Source organism: Garra rufa, chromosome 15, assembly GCF_049309525.1.
Source record: "Garra rufa chromosome 15, GarRuf1.0, whole genome shotgun sequence".
In the NCBI taxonomy this organism is placed as follows: Eukaryota; Metazoa; Chordata; class Actinopteri; order Cypriniformes; family Cyprinidae; genus Garra; species Garra rufa.
In genome coordinates, this window is record NC_133375.1 from 25,755,419 (window position 1) to 25,779,703 (window position 24,285).

The 24,285-nt window shown below is 38.4% G+C and overlaps 1 protein-coding gene across 1 annotated transcript in view; it reads left to right on the forward strand.

Annotated features, from left to right (window-relative positions):
- Nucleotides 1-1,269: 1,269 nt before the first annotated feature.
- Nucleotides 1,270-24,285, forward strand: part of nol4la (nucleolar protein 4-like a) — a 53,446-nt gene continuing 30,430 nt past the window's right edge. The window contains exons 1-2 of the mRNA XM_073819396.1: nucleotides 1,270-1,611; nucleotides 24,025-24,177. Coding sequence (XP_073675497.1) covers nucleotides 1,270-1,611; nucleotides 24,025-24,177 — 495 coding nt within the window. The remainder of the gene's footprint in view (nucleotides 1,612-24,024; nucleotides 24,178-24,285) is intronic.

Below are 24,285 nucleotides of genomic sequence, written 5' to 3' on the forward strand. Positions count from 1 at the left end.
AAAAAAAAGCTAAACAAATGGGATTTTAATAGCCAATATTTTAACTATTTATCATTTCATTATAATAACACTTAAGAGTTGGACCAGAATCTCTCATTATGTAAATAAATAAATAAAGCAAATAAGTAAACAAACAAATCATTTTAAACTGTAGTCAACTGTTTTCTTTGCTGGTAATTTCTAATCATTGCTATTGCGTTTTTTTTTTACAAAAACATCGCACAAATTTGTTAGGCTATGTATATGCAGTTTAGGCTATGTCAATATATACGCAATAGGGATATTTTTACTAATGTTGATTAGTAGAACTATAAAGTCCTTTCCCCCTTTTGTCTGAATAGGAAATTGTCTCTATATTGCGACACGATACACTGCCTACCCGCTTTGTAACCACTGCGTCCACGCGCTGCACTACTTCCTGAAAAAAGCAGACTGACATACAAAGAAAAAAACATAGTACTTCGTTACGGCTGCTTTTTATTTTACTGCAAGCCACGGAAGACGTTTCTGTCAAAAACTACCGGTAGCCATTAAATCTTGCGGATTCTAGACGAGAAATGTCAATTTGGGACGGTCTGTAGCGTGGCGGCAGCACTCGCAGGTCCGATTCAAACAGGTGGAAAGAGTGGGACAGTCCTATCGCGTGACGGCGGCTCGTGAAGGCGGTCGATTAGTGTTTTTGTTTGAACCATCACCAGTATTAAAATAATTCGAGTCGTTTTTGCTAACCATTCTCGCGTCCGTATGACATCAACAGGCTTGTGCCACATCCCGTATTAGAACGCTGTCTCGCACCGGTCGTTTGAAAAGTGGGCCGTTAAAGTCAGTTACGCCGAGCTCTTTTTACCCCTTCCTGGAGCCAGGAAGGTTTGCGTGTGTGTTTTTACATTGACGGCATCGACCCTCGGGGTTTTTCCCACTTGCACTGGTCCTCGAGCCGTTTACGCACAGGTGGGAGATACCCGCTTGGTTAGGACGGCCCCCTCTCTCAGTTCCTCAGCGGATGATGTGTGCAAGTGACATTTGCCGTTGCGGTTTGGGACAGTAGGCGAGGCGTCTCTGCAAACAGGTGTGCGACTGCCCGAAACAAGCACACACAATACGACTTCTTTCGCCTTGTTTAGCGGAGGTGGACCTCCAGCACCGGTGTCGAAGCGATCATCCTCGTAGCGGGACAGGGAGAGGAGGGGGAGTCTACTATCATTTTCAGGCTTTGTAGTTGCATTTGATCGTTTCGGAAAGGGGCTCGCGGCTCACAAAGAGGAAGGGATGGCAACTAAGAAACCATGCGCGGATTTAACAAAAAGGAGCCGAAGTCCCGTCGTGCTGGAGGCAGAGATGTTCAGCGAATTTCAGGACTGGTGTCTCCGGACTTACGGGGACTCGGGGAAAACAAAGACCGTCACACGGCGAAAATACAACAAAATCATGCAGACCCTGCTACAGAACGAGGAGTCGGACGCTGTCTATGTCGACAACAGCCACATCAACGCCAAATTCAAATTCTGGGTGAAGTCCAAAGGCTTTCAGGTCGGCAGCAACATCTTGGGCGAGCACAACAAGAAAGAGCCATCGGGGAAGCCCGTCCTGTATGTCCCTGTCAAGACTACGGTAAAGTGCTATTTCCCAGCTCTCTATACGTTTGTGAATTGTGTCCGTGTGTATATGTGATTGTGTGAGACTTCAACTCTCAATATGGTTCGGCTGATGCTGTAGCCCTTTCTCAATATGCTTCGGGACAGCGCTCGTTTGATTCCACCTACGCGCAACCCACATTGCTTTGCGCAACTTTTCAATCTTACACCTCGGGTTGACCGAGCATATTCATCCCTCACCCCAACCGGGCAGAACAGTCTTACTCTGAGAGCTGGCTGCCATAGCAACGCCGGTCCCTCTTAGCAATAACGGCGGTGTAGTAATGGTATCTGACGAATTGGCATGACGTTGTCCTGCTGACGGGATCGGGATGTCACAGAAAATCACAACGTGGCCCGTTTTTCTCTCAGCAAATCGTGATAATGTTGATTTTTGAGAACGCTATTTTATTCACTTTGCTTTATGTCACTGGACGTTTGGAGGCGGGAGCGCGCTTGGTGAGCTCGTGTACCCAATTGTTGGGGATGCCGGGGCGCAGAGGGGCGCGCACGGAGAGTTTTCCTAAGGGGCTAACGATATGCTGGACGTTAAAATACAGCTACACTGCTCTGAATGAATCAGTATGTTTCGAGAAATGCGTGTTTGGGGGACTTCAGCTCCTCTTGTGGACCACTTGAGGGTCTCACGCACCATCATCTTCCTCCTGTGGGCATCTCAGGCGCGCTCGCCGATCAATGTGTCATTTAGGGCGACGTTTAGCGAACATCAAACAGTGAACAAAAACGATCAACAGTGAATGATCAACTGTTTGAAACATCGTGCCTTGTACGTTTTATCCTGAAGAGGGAAAGCAAGCTCTTGCATTGTTCTGTACCGGATGAGGGCGGAGCGGACGGTTGGCACCCGTTGCTCTGGTAACCTACCTGTTCTGCTCTACAATGCTCGCGTTTTTTTCACACATCCCAGGACTATGACAGAATCCATCATTAGAAAGACAACCAAAGCAAGGGTTCAGTTTGACGAACAAGGAATGGACAGAAATATGCATCCCGATGTTTGATTTGTTCGATGCATAAAGGCTTTTAGTCACGAAGCTTATTTAAAGACCAAAAATAGTTTTAATAATAGTTTTGTAGACGGGAATTAGTAATTACGACCTATGCATTGCACTAGGGGTTTATCTTTTTTATTATTCGTTTAAAATATAAACCAAATTGAATGTACTGTAAAAGCTGAGATATACATGCAAGTCACAGTTTTCTTGAACACTAGGAGGTCCTCGACTACCACTGGTGCATTATGCCGTTCAGGGTGTCATGAACAGACACCATTTTGAGTATTGCCCTCAAGGGGTCCCACCAACAGACCTTTGTCTGCCATCCAGGAGGGACCGACTCCCTTGAGACTGGCACACCTTTGCCTGAGAAAAATAAGCACTCAAATTAGAAACAATGGTGACAAGACTGTTTTTTTTAATGAGTGTTTTAATGGCTGTTCATAGTTGTTTCACTATTCACATAAAATGCCAGGTGTTTGACTATGAATTCAAAAACACAACAAGGATCAGTAATCATGCCAACGGGAGGCACCAAGTGAGCACTTTGTACAAAAAAAAAAGAGAAAAGTATAATTTTACATTCTTTTTTTTTGGTGGAAATAACCAAAGCTAAATTAGCGTCGATTAATCCTCGTTAGCAGATAATTGCTATGCAACCATTTGACAGCTCCTAACAGGCAGCTCCCAGCGTGCTTTTCATTTATAAGACTGTGTTAAGAAGAAATGAGGCAGAACTCCGAACATAGTAACGTCTCCCGCCACAGTTAACCCTTCGCACAGATGTGTGGGTTTAACTACCCAAAGGACGTCCAGTGAGCCTGTGGCAATTACAGTTTCTCTATCCATAAATTGCTCCTGTAATGGATTGAATGTGCAAGTCAGATGTGAAACTGAAGTTCATGATTACACATATGTATTACTTGTTGAGGAATATGGCCCTCCCCCCCAGCATACGCGCACATTTCTCCACCCACCGCTTTCTCTTTCTTTCTCCGAGGACATGTGGCTGATTTGAGGTATTCACTATCATTATTTAACAGCTCCCTAATGCCGTGTTTGTTTTACCCTTCATCAGTCATTCTGTCCCTCTGTGGAGACTCCGTGCATCCTAATACAGCCTCTTGTCACTGCATGACACATGCACATACACTACATCTCACAAACGATCTATCAGTCACACAGATGACCAGTTCTGACATATAGAAGAGGTTATCTGATCTATGACCATATATATATATATATATATATATATATATGTATATGTATGTATGTATGTATATGGAAGACCATAAATATCATTGAATGGCCCAAGCTTTTTAGCATTTGTTATGAAAATTTAATTTCATGACTGTTTTCAGACAGGTTTTTTTAAACACTCCCCCATCTGCCATTGGTTGTGACAAAAAAAAAATAATAATAATAATAATAATAATAATGAGCCGGTGTTGTAGCATCAAGATTCGAGATTTTATTTTGTAAATAATTTATTAATTATATTATTAATTAATTAAAATGTATTATAATTATAAATAATTTATATAATTATAAATGTTATAATAAAATGTATTATAATTAATTTTAAATTATGTTTTTATTTAAATTACTTTACAAATAATAATTAAATAATTCATTAATTATTCATTAATTAAAATGTAAAAAAAAAAATAGGGCACAATGTACTAAAAAAAAGATATTTAGGCATAATAAGAAAAAATGTTCCCATCTTTATTCTGTTCAAAAGTTTACACCCACTGGCTCTTAATGCATCGTGTTACTTTCTGAAGCATCAGTGAGCGTTTGAACCTTCTGTAATAGTTGCATATGAGTCCCTCAGTGGTCCTCAATGTGAAAAGATGAATCTCAGAATCATACAGCCATTGTTGGAAAGGGTTCAAATACACAAAAATGCTTAAAAAAATAAATAATAATAATCGTGAGACCTAAAGGATTTATCAGGAACAGCAGGCAGTTTAACTGTTCAGGACAAACAAGGGATTCATGAACAACTATTACTAAACAAACCAAAAAAAAAAAAAAATCATTCAGTTAACAACAGTATTAAGAATCAAGTGTATGTAAACTTTTGGAGTAACTATTATTTTCTTCTTGTGGACTGTATGTAAACATCTTTTATGTGAAATATCTTATTCAGGTCAGTAGTACTAAATAAAAAATTGTGTATTTTGTATGATCCTCTTATTTTGGTAAAATAATTAACATTTTGCAGATTCTGCAAGGTGTATGTAAACTTTTGACTGTTAACATTTGATAACATGTATACTTCTAAACTATTTATTATTTTTTTGGCCTCACAATTTACAGAAACCAAAATATAGAACAAAATGGTTTCCTCCTGCAGGGTAATGAAACCAAGCATCTGAGGTCACTTCCTTTCATGCCCACCCTGCCATGTTCTTAACCAACCAGCAGGCCACAAAGTGTCCAAGAACAAGGAAGCGCAACCATCCACACACTTACACACTAAGCGAGTGAGATGTTCACATCAGCGTTATTATCTCATTAAGGACTGGAACAGTAGGAGATCCTTCCCAACCTGCTCTACGCAAATTAGACAACAAACAAAGAAACAAGAACAAACAAAACAGAGCAGAGTAAAAAGAGGAACACAGGCAACCGGGGACCTTTTTTACAGTAATAGAATACAGAGAAAGTGTGGCATAACATCTATGTGCTTCCACTTGGCACAATACACATAGCTAATCGTTTTCATCACATAAAAGTTCATTTAAAAAAAATTGTAATTGACGAAGAACTGGCGTGTTTATTAAGTTTGAACATGTTTAAGTACAGGTTCAGTCTTTATTTCCTGCTTCTATTTACAGAAAGTGTACACTGTCGCTTATCAGTCACTCTCTCTTTATCATCAGCAATAAACACAAAATTGACTTCACCCAGGGTGCTCCCTGCCAGCTCCCATCTGAACATTCTCCTCTCCATCTTCCTAGTTTATTACCCACCCCATGCGAGCAGTGTCTTCCTTTTCACCTTCCCCTGGGTGGCAGGGCTGCAGGGTGCCATGGTGCGGGTTGGAGCCCCAGTGCAGCGTGGGATGCAGAAGAGTGGCGGAGGGCCTCTCTGATGCAGCTACACCATGGGTGTGCCAAGTTTCAGTGTATGGGGGCGAGAAGGAGGGGGACCAGACAGAGCAGGGGCTCTTTATCCTGTGTGGTTTTAAAAGAGTTACACTGTCATTGTGGACGAAAGGGAGAGAAAGAGAAGCAAAAGAGCCACTAATAGCATGAGTCGAGCAGCCTGTGCTATTCTGTCAGCGCTGACTGTGCTCGCAGCGCACATATCATTCATAAAGCTATTAAATATGTATCTGTTGTGTCACAGGCCCACTGTAGACTTTGTTTCATGAGAGTGGTGCTTGATTCAGCTGCAGGGCATCACAAGCTCTGCTCTCTGTCTGTCAAAGTCTTTCTCTATATCGCTTTAATATTCTCTCTCTCCCTCTCTCTTGATCTGTTTCTGTTCTTTCTCTTTGTTGCTGTCTTTCTAGCGAGGGGGAGTAACTTCATTTATCACCTGTTATGTCCTGTGGCTAGCACTGGGAGCAAAAACACACTCACACGCAGTCAAACACGAAATGTCGTAGTTAGTTGTGACCACAACTTCACAGGTGTTTAAAATTAGTTTTTTGCTGCCCAAATCGGGTCAGTCGTTCAGGTTTTTACTTGCCCTGCAGACAGTTTCACTGGCCCATTTTTACTAACATATTTAATAGACTACTATTTGAAAGTTTAGGGTCAGTGTTAAAAATTGACAGCAAAGATATTTCACAATATTAAATGACATTTTTAAATATGTGACCCTGGACCACAAAACCAGTCTTAAGTCGCTGGGGTATGTTTGTAGCAATAGCCAAAAATACATTGCATGGGTCAAAATTATTGATTTTTCTTTTATGCCAAAAATCATTAGGAAATTAAGTAAAGATCATGTTCCATGCAGATTTTTTTGTAAAATTCCTACTGTAAAGGTATCAAAATGTAATTTTTGATTAGTAATATGCCTTGTTAAGAACCTAATTTGGACAACTTTAAAGGTGATTTTCTCAGGATTTAGATTTTTTTGCACCCTCAGATTCCAGATTTTCAAATAGATGTATCTCGGCCAAATATTGTCCTATCCTAACAAACCATACATCAATAGAAAGCTTATTTACTGAGCTTTCATATTCTATATACATCTCAGTTTTGTAAAATTTAACCTCATGACTGGTTTTGTGGTCCAGGGTCACATATATGAAAATAGAAAAAAAAGTTTTAATTATAATAATATTTCACAATATTATTGTTTTATTCACTGTAATTTTTGATTAAATAAATGCAGCTTGAAGCAGTATGCTTATTATCACCAAGTTTTTAATGCTATAAATATATTTTTTAGTGCTGTCAAACAATTAATTGTGATTAATCGCTTCGAAAATAATATAAAAAATAAAATAATATGCATATGTTTACATGTATATATATTTATATTCATATAACTAATATATATATTCTATTAATATTTTTGATATATAAACATTTTTCTTTAATAATATATACATGCATGTGTGTGTATTTATATATACATAATAAATATCCACAGTACACACACAAATATTATGGAAACAACTTTTATTTTGGATTTAATTAATTGCGATTAATCATTTGAGAGTTGTATCTTGTATCTTTAGCCTGAATAAAAAATAAATACAAATTTTATTACAAAAATAATTTATTAGGTTTTAATTTGCACTAATAGTCATCTTAAAACTTAATACAATTGAAAAAAAATATTTAATAGAGATTCTAAATTACACTAATAGCTATAATGTCACTCTATTCAAGTTATAAATTCATAAATTACATTTCTGGCATATTTTGACATATACTGAAAACTGGAGTAATCGCTGCTGAAAATTCAGCTTTGCCGTCACAAGAATAAATAAACAGTTGTTTTTAATTATTATAATATTTCACAATATTACTTTTTTACTGTAATTTTTGATTAAATAAATGCAGCTTGATGAAGTATGCTTATTTTCAAGTTTTTAAATGTTATTAATCTATATTTATGCTGTCAAATGATTAATCGTGATTAATCGCATCTAAAATAAAAGTATTTGTTTACATAATGTGTGTATACTGTGTATATTTATTATACATACGTAAATACATATACAGTATATATTTTGAAAATATTTACATACATTTACATGTATATGTTTATATTGATATAACTGATATTATATATAAATATTTTTAATATATAAATATAATAAATTTTTCTTAAATATATACATGCATGTATGTGTATTTATATATACATAATAAATATACACAGTACACATGCAACTTTTATTTCGTTTAACAGTTAAATATGTTTATGTTTAGCCTGATTTTTATATAAAAACACAAATTATATGACAAAAATAAATTATTAGGTTTTTAGTTTGCACCAATAGTCAGCTTAAAATTTCATACATTATTAAAAATATTTAATATTTAATATTCTAGAGATTCTAAATTATACTAATAGCTATAATGTCACTCTATTCAAGTTATGAATTCATAAATGCCTTTGACATTTCTGACATATTTCGACATACTGAAAACTGGAGTAATGGCTACTGAAAATTCAGCTTTGCCATCAGGAGAATAAATAAACAGTTGTGTTTAATTATAATAATATTTCACAATATTCGTTTTTTACTGTAATTTTTGATCAAATAAATGCAGTCTTGCTGAGAATGAAAGACTTAAAAACATTTGAAAAAAATGTGACCCCAAACGTTTGAGTGGTATGTTTATTCTCATCAAGTTTTTAATATTATTAATGTATTTAAAGTGCTGTCAAACGATTAATCGTGATTAATCGCATCCAAAATAAAAGTTTTTGTTTACATAATATACATGTGTATACTGTGTATATTTATTATGTATATAAATACATACACATACAGTATATATTTCGAAAATATTTACATATATTTACATGTATATACTTATATTCAAATAACTGATATTATATATAAATATTTTTAATATATAAACAACATTTTTCTTGAATATACTTTGTGTGTGTATTTATAAATGCATTATAAATATACACAGTACACACATTATGTAAACAAAAACATTTATTTTGGATACGATTAATTGCGATTAATCACGATTAATCGTTTAACAGTTAAATATGTATATGTTTAACCTGATTTTTTATATCAAAATACTATTTTTATTACAAAAACAATTTATTAGGTTTTTAGTTTGCACCAACAATCATCTTAAAACCTAATACATGATTAAAAATACTTACTTTATATTATAGAGATTAATTATCTAATAGCTATAATTTCTCTCTATTCAAGTTATAAATTCAATGGCATACTATACAAAACATTACTGATTTATTTGATTCTCTTTTGTAATTTTCATAAAAACTCCAACAACTCAGCAATGGCCCATCAACCATTCAAAAACTTTCACTCTAGCCCTGGTTTATTATTAAGTGTTTACTGTAAAAAAAAACACATCTCACAGTCTACTGCATTTGCACCAAATGCTGACAATAACATATATACTACAGCTCACTGTAAGACTTCACACTGCTCTCCTAACACTTGCACACTCGTGTTTTTCCCTTCATCTATGTCTCTGTTGATTTTCAAAAACTGATGAAGAGTCCAGCGAGAGGGAGACTTTTTAAAGATTTTTCTTATTAAGGGGGCAAAGGAGAAGAAAGGATGCTGCAAGATTTTAAGTGAGGGAAATGATTGCTTTCTGTTGCTATGCCAACGGAAACAGAAATATCCTCATTGCCGTGTATGTGTGTGTGGCAGAGGGAAGGTTTAGTCAGTGTTCTGCAGCATGGGCCTATGGCAAGACAACCGTGAGCATATTCTGAGGGGAAATCTCCTGGTCAAGCGTTAGAGACCCGCTCATTCCGTCATATCTACTGAGGGATGATAGAGGTTCTACAAAAGCAGGTGTTTCAAAACACATACAGGTGTTTCAGGTGTTTTCAGGCGTCTTACATCATGTTTTGTAACCTAATGTGACTTATCTGTTATCTGTTGAGACGCAGAGTGCATTTTTGGACAAGTTAAAAAGCAAAGAAAAAGAGAAAATTATACATTTAGCTCTGCCAGGATGAAATGAAATTTAATAAGTTAATGATATTGCACCAATACGATAACTAGGTAATAATTTATGCAAAATATGTGTTTTAAGAAAAGCAAGATGATAGATACGCTATAGATTTGTGTGAAAACAAGCTGTCGCAACCTTTAAATACACTTCAAAGCTAATAATTCTTTGAGGGGAGACACTTTGTCCAATGCAACATTGCGGTCAGCTATTTTCGTCATAGTGTATGCATGTTTGTGTGTGTTTGTTAGTGTCTACCCTCTCTCACTCAGAACTCCAGGTCAGCAGAAGGCTGATCTGTGCAGAGAAACACTCTCAAGAGACGCTGTTGTCCGGCCTGCAGGGATCAGGAGACACTGTCCTCTGTCCTGAAGGAGTTGCTTCTCTTGGCGACTGATCTCAAAAATACACACATATCCAGCCAAATTGCTGTTGACAACAGGACGCGCATCCACACTCAAAACGCGTGAAGAAGAGACGGACTTAAACTGTAGCGAACCGCTTTTCGATTCCATTATTAGCATATCAGTGAGGAAAAAAATCAGGCAAAAATCTCATTATGATAAGTGATTAATTAGCGAGCATATCTGCAGAGAGCCTTGGAGAAAAAGGGATCTAAACAGACCTTCCCTCAGCTCCCCTCCCCACCCCTTCAAACCCAAAGACACTCTCTGCCTCAACAGTGGCCTTTTATCTACCAGTCATTTGCATGAATGCTAACAGTTTTGCATGATGCATTTGCAATAGCAGGTTACGACATGAAAAGCCCACAGAGCGCACTGTGCTGTCCACACGCAACATACAAGACAGCCACAATGTCCAATGACACAAAGACTCTCTTAATACTTCATTAGCACTGACCCAAAAGTCCTTAAATCAGTTTATTCCCTTAAGTTTATCATGTAGAAATGGAATAACTCAAATAAAGAGACTTTTATTAAACTTAGAAGTCTGCACTTTTTAGATCAGTAATAAAATACAGTAAAAACAGTAATATTGTATAATATTATTACGATTTAAAATAACTGTTTTCTACTTTGAATATATTTTAAAATGTAATTTATTCCTGTGATGGCAAAGCTGAATTCAGCAGCCATTACTCCAGTCTTCAGTGTCTTCAGTCCACATAAATCATTCTAATATGCTGATTTAGTGCTCAAGATTTATAGTTCTCATTATTTTCAATGTTGAAAACAGTTGTGCTCCTTAGTATTTATTTGGAAACCATGATTTTCAGGATTATTTGAGCTAAAAATTATTTCTTAAAGGTCCACTGAAGTGCTTTGAAACACAGCGTTATTCTATGTGTTAATGTCATTTCAAATGAAACAGGAAGACAGGGCGGGACTGCTTGATATGTCCCGCCCTGTCTTCCTGTTTCATTCCCTTTTTAAAATAGCCAATAGTGTTTTGTTTATATTACAGCTTGGGCCAGAGCCGTTGAGCTCGGTAAAGCTGCATTTGACAGCATAAAGCAGCCATAATTTCATCCATATCGCTATAAAATATAGCATTATGTGTAGAACTCAAATGCGTCTGATAAGTTTTGTGGTCTGCGCCAATTCGTGCATATGATCCGCTCTATGCTATCATGTCTCTGGACACAGCGTGAAACCAGACTTCATTCGCCCCAATGAAAAGCATATTTACACTGTCTGAATCGTTCCCTATCCCATGTAAAGTGCACTACATGCCATTCACCATACAGAAAATACAAATTCTATGAACAAGTGACCGATTTCAGCCGCAGCTTCAGCGTGTAGGGGGCGGGACGCTTCGGATTCTAGAGAGCATTTGATTGGACAGAAAGTTTGATGAGAAGCTGAAGTGCAGGGTTATGTCATCAAAATCGTTGATCCATGTTGATGTAAGTTAGAGACTGTAAGTTTTAAATGCTTATATTTTCTAAATGCGAATTGTGTCATTGTTTTGAAGCACACTAGCTTATAAATAACCTCAAGGTTAACATACTCATACTAAAAGCCAAAAAACTTCATTTTTTGATTTCATGGGGGCTTTAAATCTCAGAAGAGCAGCATTTATTTGAAACTGAAATCTTGTGTAACATTATAAATGTGAGCCTGGACCACAAAACCAGTCGTATGGGTATATTTAGCCAACAATACATTGTATTGGTCAAAATTATCGATTTTTGTTTTATGCCAAAAATCATTAGGATCCATGAAGATATTTTGCAAATTTCTTACCGTAAATATATCAAACCTTATTTTTGATTAGTAATACGCATCGCTAAGAACTTTATTTGGACAGGCGATTTTCTCAATTTTTGGATTTTTTTGCACCCTCAGATTTAAGATTTTCAAATAGTTGTGTCTCTGCCAAACATTGTCTTATTTTAACAAACTTATTTAACTTATTTATTCAGCTTTCAGATTATGTATACATCTCAATTAAAAAAACGGACCCTTGTGACTGATTTGTTACTTTTGATCAATTACTTGTTGAATAAAAGTATCAATAAAAAAAACCTACTGACCCCAAAAAGTTCAACTCGTAGTAAGTTCAAAGTTGCTCAATGAAGCATTTAAATAAACCAGTCTCACCTTTTTCATTCGATTTTGATTCAAAAATTTTGTATTGTTAGCTACAAGCTATCATATCAGAGGACAGAAATGTTACCACGCTACTGTCTAGATTTACTAAGAACTGCTCTGATTGTGCTATCACACACACACACACACACACACACCGCTTGATTGACCCACTTCAGTCTGTCTCTTAGAAGTGAGAAGCCTCCTACTTGAAATGGATGTTTGATTCAGAAGTAGGTGATCTGATCCAGTATCCTCTTTCCTATCTTTTACACCACTGTCTTTTTGAGTTTGTGGGATTCCATAAGTAAAACCGGTCCATGTGCGTTAACCCTTGCATTTGAATCTATAGAAATGTAGGAGGAATGTATAAACACAATATGCAAAGTTATGTACATTTATGTGCACATGCACATTGTCACTGTGTGTACCGCATGTGCTTGTGTGACGAGAGAGGGTCGCGGATGGTGCTGCTCTGGTGTTCCTCCCCTCAGCTCCTTCTCTCTGTTGCCATGGAGAGACCGTTCTCCTCTCCCATAGGAGAAGAAATTAACACCATTTTTAACTGGCTCCAGGGCCTCCCCCCTACCAGAGAGAGAAAGAGAGAGAGAGAGAGAGCTCCTACAAACACACACTCGCACACCTACACAGATAACCACACGCAGACACAGTCCTGGTGCACGCTGCCTCCCTGAGCGGATCAGGGAGGATGTGTGCTTGTGTGTGCTATAGCGAATAAAAGCTTTCTCCATCTCTATTCTGGGAGGATGCAGCTTTGGGACAAAAGAGTGTCTCACTCCATCTCCCCCTCCTCATATTCACCCTCCCTACCCTCTATGCCACTCTCTCTCTCTCGCTCACTCTCTCTCTCCTTTGTAATTAACTGCTGCAGTCTCTCATTAGCGTTGTGATCCTGTCCGGTTGTCTCACTGTCTGCACCCCCCCTCCCCACCACGCAATTACACCATGACACCAGGGTCACGTGACCCAGCAGACACCTCCGAGCGTGAACAGAACCCACATGCAAACAAGTGTTTTATTTCTTGTGGTTTGGCTTATGCAGGGCCGTAACCACTGTAGCACATGAGGCCTTCAGATTCGCGGTCGATCGATGTGGGTTATCTTTTCATCACTTTTAAAATTTACTTTTGGCATGGCTATAGTGCAGAGAGCAGACAGGAAGGAAAGTGGGTGAGTGAAAGGGGGGACCGGATCGGCAAAGACCACGAGCCAGGACTCGAACTCGCCAGAAACGCAATCATGCTATGTGTCAGAGTGCTGCCCACAGGCTGTCGGATATGACGGTGCCCACCAATCTTGAATTATTGTTTAGATCTTTAGATTTAGTGATGCATTGAGATGAAAAATCATGCTGAACAGGACACAATGGGATATTCTTTCTTCATGTGACATTCCCTGGTTTGAGCTAGTTTAAACTGGAGCAGGAGCTGGTTGTTTAGGACCAGCACATGACCAGCTTAAACCAGCTCAAACCCAGCTAAAGACCAGTTTAAACCAGCTCAAACCAGCAGCCATGCTTTCTAACCAGCATATGCTGTTTTTTTTTCAATAGGGTTCCTACCTTTCCTACAACATTTTTTTTTTACAATATTGCAGACTATTTTAAATCTTTTTTAGCTTTTCTAGTTTAATCCACCAGAGCTTTAGTCATCTTGAATTACAACTCATAAACCCATTTTACTTAGTAATGTCACTTATATTGGAGTTAAATTTGATGTTAAATGAGAAAAAGGGATAGGAATCGATTGGAATTTAAAGAGTGGCTTTTACAGACCAGAATGGAGCAAGAATAAATGCCACTGCTATAATATAATAAAATTCTCATATAGCTTTATAAAATTTTAGGTTAAACCACTGAGGTCACATGATGTGACTATTTTAACAGTGTCCTACTACCGTTCTGGGCTTTGAACATGGTAGTTGTGTTGTAGGGTCAGAAAGCTCTTGGATTTCATCAAAAGTATTAATTTGTGTTCCGAAGATGAACGGAGGTCTTACAGGTTTGGAACAACATGAGGGCGAGTAATTAAAGGAGAAGTTCACTTCCAGAACAAATATTTACAGATAATTTACTCACTCCCTAGTTATATAAGATGTTCATGTCTTTCTTTCTTCAGTTGTAGAGAAATTATGTTTTTTGAGGAAAACATTTTAGGATATCTCTCCATATAGTGGACTTATATGGTGCCTGCAAATTTGAACATCCAAAATGCAGTTTACATGCAGCTTCAAAGGGATCTAAACTATCCCACCTGAGGAAGAAGGGTCTTATCTATCTATCTATCTATCTATCTATCTACCTACCTACCTATCTATCGGTTATTTTCGTATCAGTGAACTATCCCTTTAACATCAAGTTATGTCAGCAGAAAATAGAAATTCCTTTCAAGAAAAAGTTTAAAGATTAAGACGACATCTTTTGGAATAGTGAGCAATGTGAATGTGCATTAAGATACTAAATTGGGTCATTTTTGATTTAATGTTGACTATAGCAGTTATACAACGATGTTCAATATCCTGTGCGTGTATATCAGACACACAAAAATACTTTTAGGGAAGCACGATCGAGGCCAGAGCTTTATAGTGACAGACTAATGCAGATGACAGTTAATGATTAGTTGTGTCTGGGTAATGTGGGTGCAGGGAGTCAGATGGAGCTCAGGGAAGAGCTGCGCCCGTACGAGGAGCTGAAAGCGTCCGTCACACCCTGTCAGAGCGAGAGAGAGGAGGGGAGGAAGAAGCGAGTGGTTGAATGAGAGGGAGGGTTAGGAATGAGGAAAGAGTGAAGGGAGAGAGAGAAAAGCGTAATGTGGATTTAATGGAAGAGCATCGTGAACTTACAGTGGCAGGAGGGTGGAGAGAGTGGGTCGGAGGATTCAAAAGAGAGGAAAGGAACGGAAGGATTACACTTCATCTTTCCTTGACCTTCAAGCACAAAAATTCACACGCAGCTCCCTGCCCCGTAACTCGCTTCTAAATCCCCCGCCTCCCGCTGAGAGAACGGGTCTCAGCGATTTGTAGGTCCATACCTTCTGCTGGCCTCACAGGGTGGAGATGTGACTTTAAGAGGTGACCTGTTATCAGATTTGCAGCAGGCTGATCTGAATCGCCAGCATTGTTGAAACAGTTCCTCTCTTTCTCACACACAAACACACACACATTTCTGGCTCTTCCACTGTAATACAAATATTTCCCCCATTTTCCCTCAAGCACTATATCACTGTAATGTGTTATGGCAGCTTTAACAAACAAAGCAATTCATAAATATACTGCTGGATATTAAGTGTCTAGGTGTCTGATAGCACACAACACTCAATTCGCTCTCACTGTAATAGAATTAGCGGTTTGCTAAGGCTAGCAGCACTATATCTATTCATACGAGTGGTTTAGAATTAAACTTCAGCATGTGAGCCATCCTGCACCGTTTGTGCTATGAACATGAATGATATCTCAAAATGTGTGGTTTTTGTAGAAGAGGTGCAATATTACTTTTCTAAGGAATCTTACAATTTTTCCCTGGCGGAGGATAAAAAGGGTAAGAAACGAGTCCAATAAACTTAAGCTTAAAGGGAACCTGAGTATTAAGACGTGTATGGCTTAATATAATGTAAATGATGTCTCTTACTGAAAAATGTTGTAGAAAACCCATAAAATATTTACGTTATTTAAAAAATCTACATCGTTATATACATATTTTAGATTACGGGGGTGCCATTATTTTAATTTTGTAAACCGGTTGCACACATCTGTTGCTATTTTTTACCACAACACAACTCGGAAAATAACATACTGATACAATGACCACAGCTACCAAATGCCATACCATCGATATTCCCCACATAGAGTCTAAACGCCCCTAGATATCACGTGAAATCAGCGCCGAAAAACATTGTTTGAAAGCTCTTTCAGTTGCGGTGGTCCACTAAAAGCCTCAAAGGCATGAGGGCTAAAGTGGAGAGAACAAAGATGCAGGTCTTTAGGATGTTTTATCCATCCACAGGCATCTTCTCATTATTTCTCTTTTTCTTATTGCTAACAAAGCAGGGAAGACTTACATTGCTTCTCTTCTTGCCCTTTAATTGAAACTTACAACCAAAAGCCACATAATGTAGCATCATATCCATATTTTATTTTCCAAGTTGTTTATTCTGAGTTGTGTTGCGGTAAAAATAGCAACAGGTAGTTGCAGTACTTCACAGAGTGCAGCCATTTTACGTAATAGAAATAATGGTGCCCCCCATAGTCCAAAATATAAATTCACATATATATGGATTTAAAAAAAAAAAAAAAACGTAAATACATATTTTAATAAGCCATACTAAGTCTTAATAACCATCCGTCTAAGCCACTCTTCTAGCATAGCACTTATTAATGCACTAAACACCACTCAGCATGGACTAGCAAAAAATAAAAACCACTCATAACAGGAAAAGGCAAGTACCACTCAATTTACCTTAGAAAATATACAAATAAAAATAATTCTTAACTCCACAAGACACTGTGATGCAAAACTATTGTACTACCTGTGTTTGTCCATTCGCATTGCTTTAGTTTATCATTGCTTTAGTTTGTCTGAATACTGATAAAGCTTGTGCGGGTTAGCAGTGAGGAAAAGACTAGATCAATTTAGTGACATCACAGTGAGTAATGTTCCACTGACCACTCAAGCTATATGGTGTTTTATTTTCAAAAAGCAGACTTATATGTATCTCATGTGTCCTGTTAGATGCCGTATCAGTGACGTTGCTCGAGTCTACCTTTTTCACTGTAAATATTTGCCAGGGCTCCTTTTCTCCATCGGCCTATGCATACGTGCGTGTGTGCGCGCGTGTGACCCAGCTGCCTCCTTTCTCTTGTCCCCTCCCTTCACTGCCCCTGTGTGTGTACGACTGTTCAGAGACTCTCTGTCTGTGTGTGTGTGTGTGTGTGTGTGTGTGTGTGACTGCCAGGGGGGGTGGGGGGTCGGGGTGGCCGCTTGCCGAATCAGCCCCTCCAGTCTCCTAGCAACAGAGCTGTTTGGAGCGGGACGAGTGAGAGAGGGAAAGAAAGAGAGAGAAAGGCAGAGAGAAAGAGAATAGGAGGGATAGAGAAGAGGAGAGGGGGATTGAAAAATATGCCACATCTGGAAAAAGCCAAGGCTTGCGGGGTCTCGAGAAAAAAGAGAGAGACAGATAGAGTTTTAGAAGGGGAAATGCTGATTGCTGCTGCTGACAATTCACAGCGCTTCTTTAAAATGATGAGAGGATGATGAAACTGTGCACTTTCGGGCCCAGAAAGCAGCATCTCAGACACGCCAGTTCAGCTCTACAGAGGTTTAATGATTAAACACACACGCTGTTGCTCCACGTCGGGAACAAACAGTCAGCTCTACCTGCGAATCTAAACACTGCGCTTTTGTGCTTTGAGGAAGAGTGAGAGAAGAGTGCGTTCACCTGATCAGGGTTAATAACTGAAGCTAAAACACTCACTGTGTGAGTCATACTTTCTGCTGTCACAATTGGTTAGTGTTTATTGTATTAGTAATGCTCCGACACTTTCAAATTTAAATTTTAACATTTAAATCGAACAAGCATTTATTTATTTCCATTTTCAAAGGCATAGTTCACCCAAAAATGAAGATTCTGTCATTAATTACTCACCCTCATGTCGTTCCAAACCTGTAAGACCTTCATTCTTCTTCGGAACACAAATTAAGATTTTTTTTAATGCAATCCAAGAGCTTTCTGACCCTACATAGACTGCAAGGGTCCTACCACAGTCAAGGTCCAGAAAGATACCAAAAACATTGAGAAAATAGTCCATGTGACCTCAGTGGTTCAACCATAATTTAATGAAGCTACGAGAATACACTTTGTGTGCATAAAAAAACAAATTTATTCAAAGATTTTCTCCTCCACATTACTCTAGCGCCATATTGGAGAGCACCACGTTGTTTATGTGCAGATGAAGAATTGTTGAATAAAGTTGTTATTTTAGTACAAAAAGTACTCTTTTGGTCTTATGGCTTTGGAACGACACAAGGGTGAGTAATAAATGACAGAATGTCAATGAAATACAATATAGGGTTTGCAATTGCATCACAATTTGGTCAGTTACCTGGATGCGCAGCCATTTTGGTGATCCTTGAATGTAAACAACAGCATGGATTGCACGGTTAATGTACTGATGTATATGTTGTTCTGCTCATTTATGCTGTCTAAAAAATGGAAAAACATGTGGAAGTTGCTAAGTCTTATAGAGAAGGACTAAGTAAGCAGGAAATGGCGCAATATGTTGACAAACTAAAGTTAATAGGTGGTAAAGATACAACTAATATTTCACCTAGCTGACCGGAAATGTACCTCAGTTTTTTGCACTCTTCTTCTTTATTTGTTATAACTTTTTGCAGTCTATTGTACTCCAAATGTTTTTCCTGGTTTGACAAATGAGTACAGCCTAAAACATGACAATAATTGACCATTTTCAGCAGCAATAACCAACAAATATAATATGCAAGTTTTGTTCAGTTCAGTGGCATTGTTTACGTTCAGTGCAGTGCCAATTGATGATGTGTTGTGAAAACCCTTTATGTTTCATATCCACTTATTGATTTCTTTGCAAAGTAGCCATGTAATAAATTGGATAATGTACAGTTAGTCAGTCATTATTGTAAAACAAACCACTTAAGGGTTAGCATTGGGATTTATTTTATTTATTTAATTGTGATTATATTGTTTCTATTGCACACACTGTGATTCACTGAACTTTATGCTGAACTGGCCCATATTTGGATCTATATGTGTGCAGGACGGAGTCACTATGTGTTGAGTTTGGCCCAAGTTCGGCCTTGGGTAGAGCTGAACAGATCGCCCTGATCCTGCTGGCCTACTTTAGTCACCCACTCACTTGTGTCCCAGACTGTGATGTGCCCTCAGATTGGGGAAAGGGGCGGGGGGTAGAGGAAATGTTTGTGTCTGTGATCGCATGTGTGAAAGCAACCGGAATGGAGCAATCGAGCTGAGATGGAGATGTTTGTAGGACAGAGAGAGTCAAACACACGAACAGTCCTCCCCCCACGGCTATAGCCGAGGCTTTCTTCTCAAAGGTATTGCAGGAGCCTGCGTCTGGTGTCCTAGAGGGACCGTCACTAGAATATTCTCTGGTATAGGGTTTCTGCATAGGTGTGGCGCGGTCACCTCATGACCGAGATCATGAAAACCAGGTTGGTGCATGTTTGACTGATCGTGGCATAATAAGAGTGATAATTATGACGAGAGGAGGGAACGCAGGCACGAGCCGGACGGCTGGAGAGGGCCGGATTAAAGCGAGCCCGCTCTGTGCGCTGGTTTTAGTTGCCATGGCAACCTTCATTACCTGGCACTTGGGAAAGGGGGAGCGAGAGAAAGAGGGAGAGAGAGAGAGGAAGATGGAGTGGGACAGGAGAAAAAAGGAATGGAGAGCAGCAGAAAGAGAGAAAAAAGGAAGATGTCTTGGGGAAAAGGTGATAGAGAAAGCAAAAGAAGTGGAGAAAAGAGGGAAAAAAATGTTGGTCCCTCGGGGAATCAAAGTAGAAATGTGCAGTTAAAAAATGAGGGAGCGAATTATATGAAGAGGAAGGAGAATGACTGCTACTTCCTTCTTTTACACCACACCTGCTGTTGTGTGTGTAAAAAATTAAAACAGGCAAAACAAGCATAGTAGCACAACAAAAGAAAGCAATGCTGAAGCCTAAAAAGATGTTTGTGATACATTTTGTGAGTGATGTGAGTGTAATTTGACAATGTTTAAATAAATAACCAAAATCAAATTCAGTTTAATATTACAATAATTAAGTTCAATATTCAGAGACAAGCTATTAGTAAATAAATCACCCCCCAAAAAAGTGTACTGTAGCTCTGTGGGACTCAGGTTTGTCAAGTTTTAACAACAAAACCTGGCCAATTGCTACTCAAAACTAGCCTAAAACTACCCACTTTGCATTTCAAGCGGGGTCCCCTGTTAAAAACGAGTTCTGGGGGTAAAATACATGTTTTATGGCAGTGTTTCCCTGGTAAATTTTACATTCCAGGGGCTAAATATCACATTATTGGTGTTGCTTATTATTTAATAGTGTTAAAGTAGCCCAATTCTGCTGGAAAACCATGGAATTGGCAACACAACAAAAGCAAGCAATGCTAAAGTCTAGAAAAGAGGTTTGTGATACATTTTGAAATGTTAAAATAAATAAAAAACAACCAAAATAAAATCCAGTTTAATATTACAATAATCAAGTTTAATATTCAAAGATAACCTATTAGTAAATAAATCCCCCCAAAAAGTGTCGCTCTGTGGGACTCAGGGTTGCCAGGTTTTTACAACAAAACCTACTCAACTGCTACTCATCACTAGCCCAAAACTAGTCCATCACGTTCTGGGGGTAAAATACACTTCTTTTTTTTCTTTTTTTTGCAGGGTTCCTCTGGTAAAATTTGCATTCCAAGGGCTAAATATCACGTTATTGGGGTCGATTCAGCCCGTGGACATGAAAAATAACCCACAACAATAGTGTTAATGTACCCCAATTCTGCCGGAAAACTGCGGATTTGGCAATACAACAAAAGAAAGCAATACTGAAGTCTAGAAAAGATGTTTGTGATACATTTTAAGTGTAATTTTTCAATGTTAAAATAAATAAAAAACACCAAAATAAAATCCAGTTTATTACAATAATCAAGTAAATTATTTAGAGATGAGCTACCGGTAAATAGATCCCCCCCAAAAAGTGTACTGTAGCTCTGTGGGACTCAGGGTTGCCAGGTTTTCACATTAAAACCCACCCAATTGCTACTCAAAACTAGCCCAATCACGTTTCTGGGGGTAAATACACATTTTTGGCAGGGTTCCTCTAGTAAAATTTGCATTCCAAGGGCTAAATGTCAGGTTATTGGGGTCGCTTCAACCCATGGACATGAAAAACAACATGCAGCAACAGTGTTAAAGTAGTCCAATTCTGCAAGAAATACATGGACATGGCAACACTGGTGGGACTTCAGTCTGGCATAGCAAGAGCAGCTGAACCAATGGTGTGATTTTGGGGCGGGGCTACCTGCTTGTTTGACCAATGAAAGATAAGAGGAGTGTTCTGGAAACCTGTTTGATAACAGTAGTTTTCCCAGGTATATTTTTTATGCTAGTGGCACAACAATTACACATTTTGCATTTTAAAGATGTTAAATAAGTTATAGTTACTTTGAAAAAAGATGTGTCATTCTGAAGTAAAGCCGAGAAAGAGCTAATGAGAGAAAAAGGTGCGAAAGCAACAAAGAACAGGTGACTGTTTGGGCCCGTGTGGGACTGGGGGAATAAGAAGGTTGTCTTAGCGATCAGAGTTCCGGCAGGTGTCACATGACCCGCTGCCCTGCACACCTGCCCGAGAGCGCTGCCAGTTGCCATAGCGACAGGGTCAGCTTTATGGAAAACAGGGTTGAAGGTGGTGATGGTGGGAGGTGGGGCTGGTTGTGTGTGTGTGTCTGTGGTGAAGAAAGCAGTTATTTTTAAAATGCTGCAGGAAACCACATTATTTCTCTTACACACAAATCTAAACAGTGGATATATTCTGTAAAAAACCCCTTGAGCTGTGGAGGACTTAATATTAGATTCAGATCAATGAACGCCTGAATAATACACTACACAAAGACACTCTCTTAGCCTTATGCATAGCCACCATAACCTCAGGGTGGTACTTATAAAGCCCTGTAGCACAACACTCATCCAGCCGCTGTTCAAGTGACCGAGTTCAGCATAAATGTGGAGAACGCAACTCGGAAATCCAAATAATGTATGAGCTGTAAAGAATTGTGCCCATAAAGATGCCAGTCTGTGGACTGGTGCAGGCAGAGTTCAGCTGGTTGCTGTGTCATTACTGCTGTCAGAGTCACTCTTACTCCTGAAGTCTCATTCTGCCAAACCAGACTACAGTTTACTGGTCTAAAACACAGACAGAATTGCTCTGCAGCAACCTAGAATGGTGTAATGGGTTTCACTCGGGGGATTTCTTGGGACAAATTTATGGTTTGAGACTTTCACAGATTGTAGGTTTTTACACTTACTGTCATTTTACATCAGGGCTAATATCGCGAGCTGTTTCACAAGAGACAAACAATCATAAACTAAACAGCGCTTACATCATTAAATATTCATGTGCTTTATACAGTCACAGAAACTTCACATGCTGTTTAGTGGCGTTGTTTGAGAGAAAAATGAAAATGTCGAACATATGCAACCGGAGTGAAGATGAGAATATGTTATTTGCTTTGTGTTCAGAGATGTTATTTGTCCAATCAGTGTTACTGACCTCATGAATATGCAAATAAGAACATTAAACCAGGGTTTGCAAATGTACAGTGAGAAATCTAGAAACCTGAATTGAAACCCAGTAATACCCATTTGCAGTGGTTGTGAAAAGCCTAATAAAGTATGAGTGATAGGCCATGTTCACATGGCAAGCCTTAGGGGCCGTTCACACAGAATGCGTTTTTCCATTCCTCTACGCTTCTTTTCCATTGCATGTCTATGTAAACACACTAGACAGATGTGTTTGACCACTGCGCTTATGTCGCGGTGCTTAAGTTAAAGTAAGTTCAACTTCTAAAAAACATTCAAAATACACATTCTGTGTGAATGGCTCCTTGGTGCTCAATTCTAATTTATCCACCATTTATCTATTTTATAAAAGTCTCATCAACATCCAGCTATTTTTAGCTGTACAAAAATCATTTTGCTGCATGATATTGCAAATTATCGTGTTTTACTCATTTATTTTAATGTATTATCTTAATTACGACCACACTGGTTTGTAGTGCAATCAGTTTTACTGTTTACAGCATGGTGTTATTCTTCTCGTTCTTTCCCTGTATAGCGGATAATAAACCAGAAGTCTCAAACATAGGCTTACTTCTGCGTTAAAAAAGGTGGATAGCTCAAGATTTGATTTTTTAAAATGTGGCCAATATCACATTTGAGTGTGAACTGGCAAACTGAAATAACCCGCATACGCAAAAGAACAATAATAAAGATGGCACACATAAAGCTGTCATATAAAGGTCAACATGTGACCGAAGAACTACCGTTATGTAAAAATCTTTGGAATGACTCCTGACATCACTGAATTTTAGTGAATGTTGATCTGATGATGTAAAAGTAGTATAAATTTCATGAAAATGACTGTTCAGACTGAAGTGTCAATGCAAAACAGACTTGTATGTAAATTAGGACCACATATGGAAGATAAGATAAGATAAGATTCCACGTAGTTTGTGCTGTTCACACTTTATTAAAAAAAAACATACCCTGTAGAATAAACTAGCATATGCTGCTTACGTTTGTTTTGAAGCATGGCAGCAAGTTTGAGCTGGTTTAAGTGGGTGCTGAGCTGGTTATGAGCAAGTTATAAACAGGAGCTAGTCCTTAGGGCCAGCTTAGAACCAGCTTAAACCAGCTGCCATGCTTCAAAACACACCTAACCAGCATATGCTGGTTTTTTTCAACAGGGTAGTCAGATGCAAGCAAATAAATTTGGGAAATCGTGCCACTTTTGCCTGCAGTCTAAATGTAGTCATAGTTTAAAAAAGTTGACCTTTCTTCTGTTTTTCATAATCATATTTTCTCTGTCTCTCTGCAGTGTTCAGATGGAGGGGCGGCCCAGGACAGTTCTTTAAAGCGGGTTGCCGTGGTGGAGGATTTTTTTGATATCATCTATGCCATGCACGTCGAGATGGGGGCAGACCCAGGACGAGCACCCAAACACGCCGGCCAGAAAAAGACCTATAAGGCGGTGAGCAATCATTCAGTGAAAAAAAAAAAAGTCAAGACGCACTTAAGCAAACTCTATAAATGTACATGTCGCCTAGGTTTAATGTACAGCAATGTGCAACAACTCTTT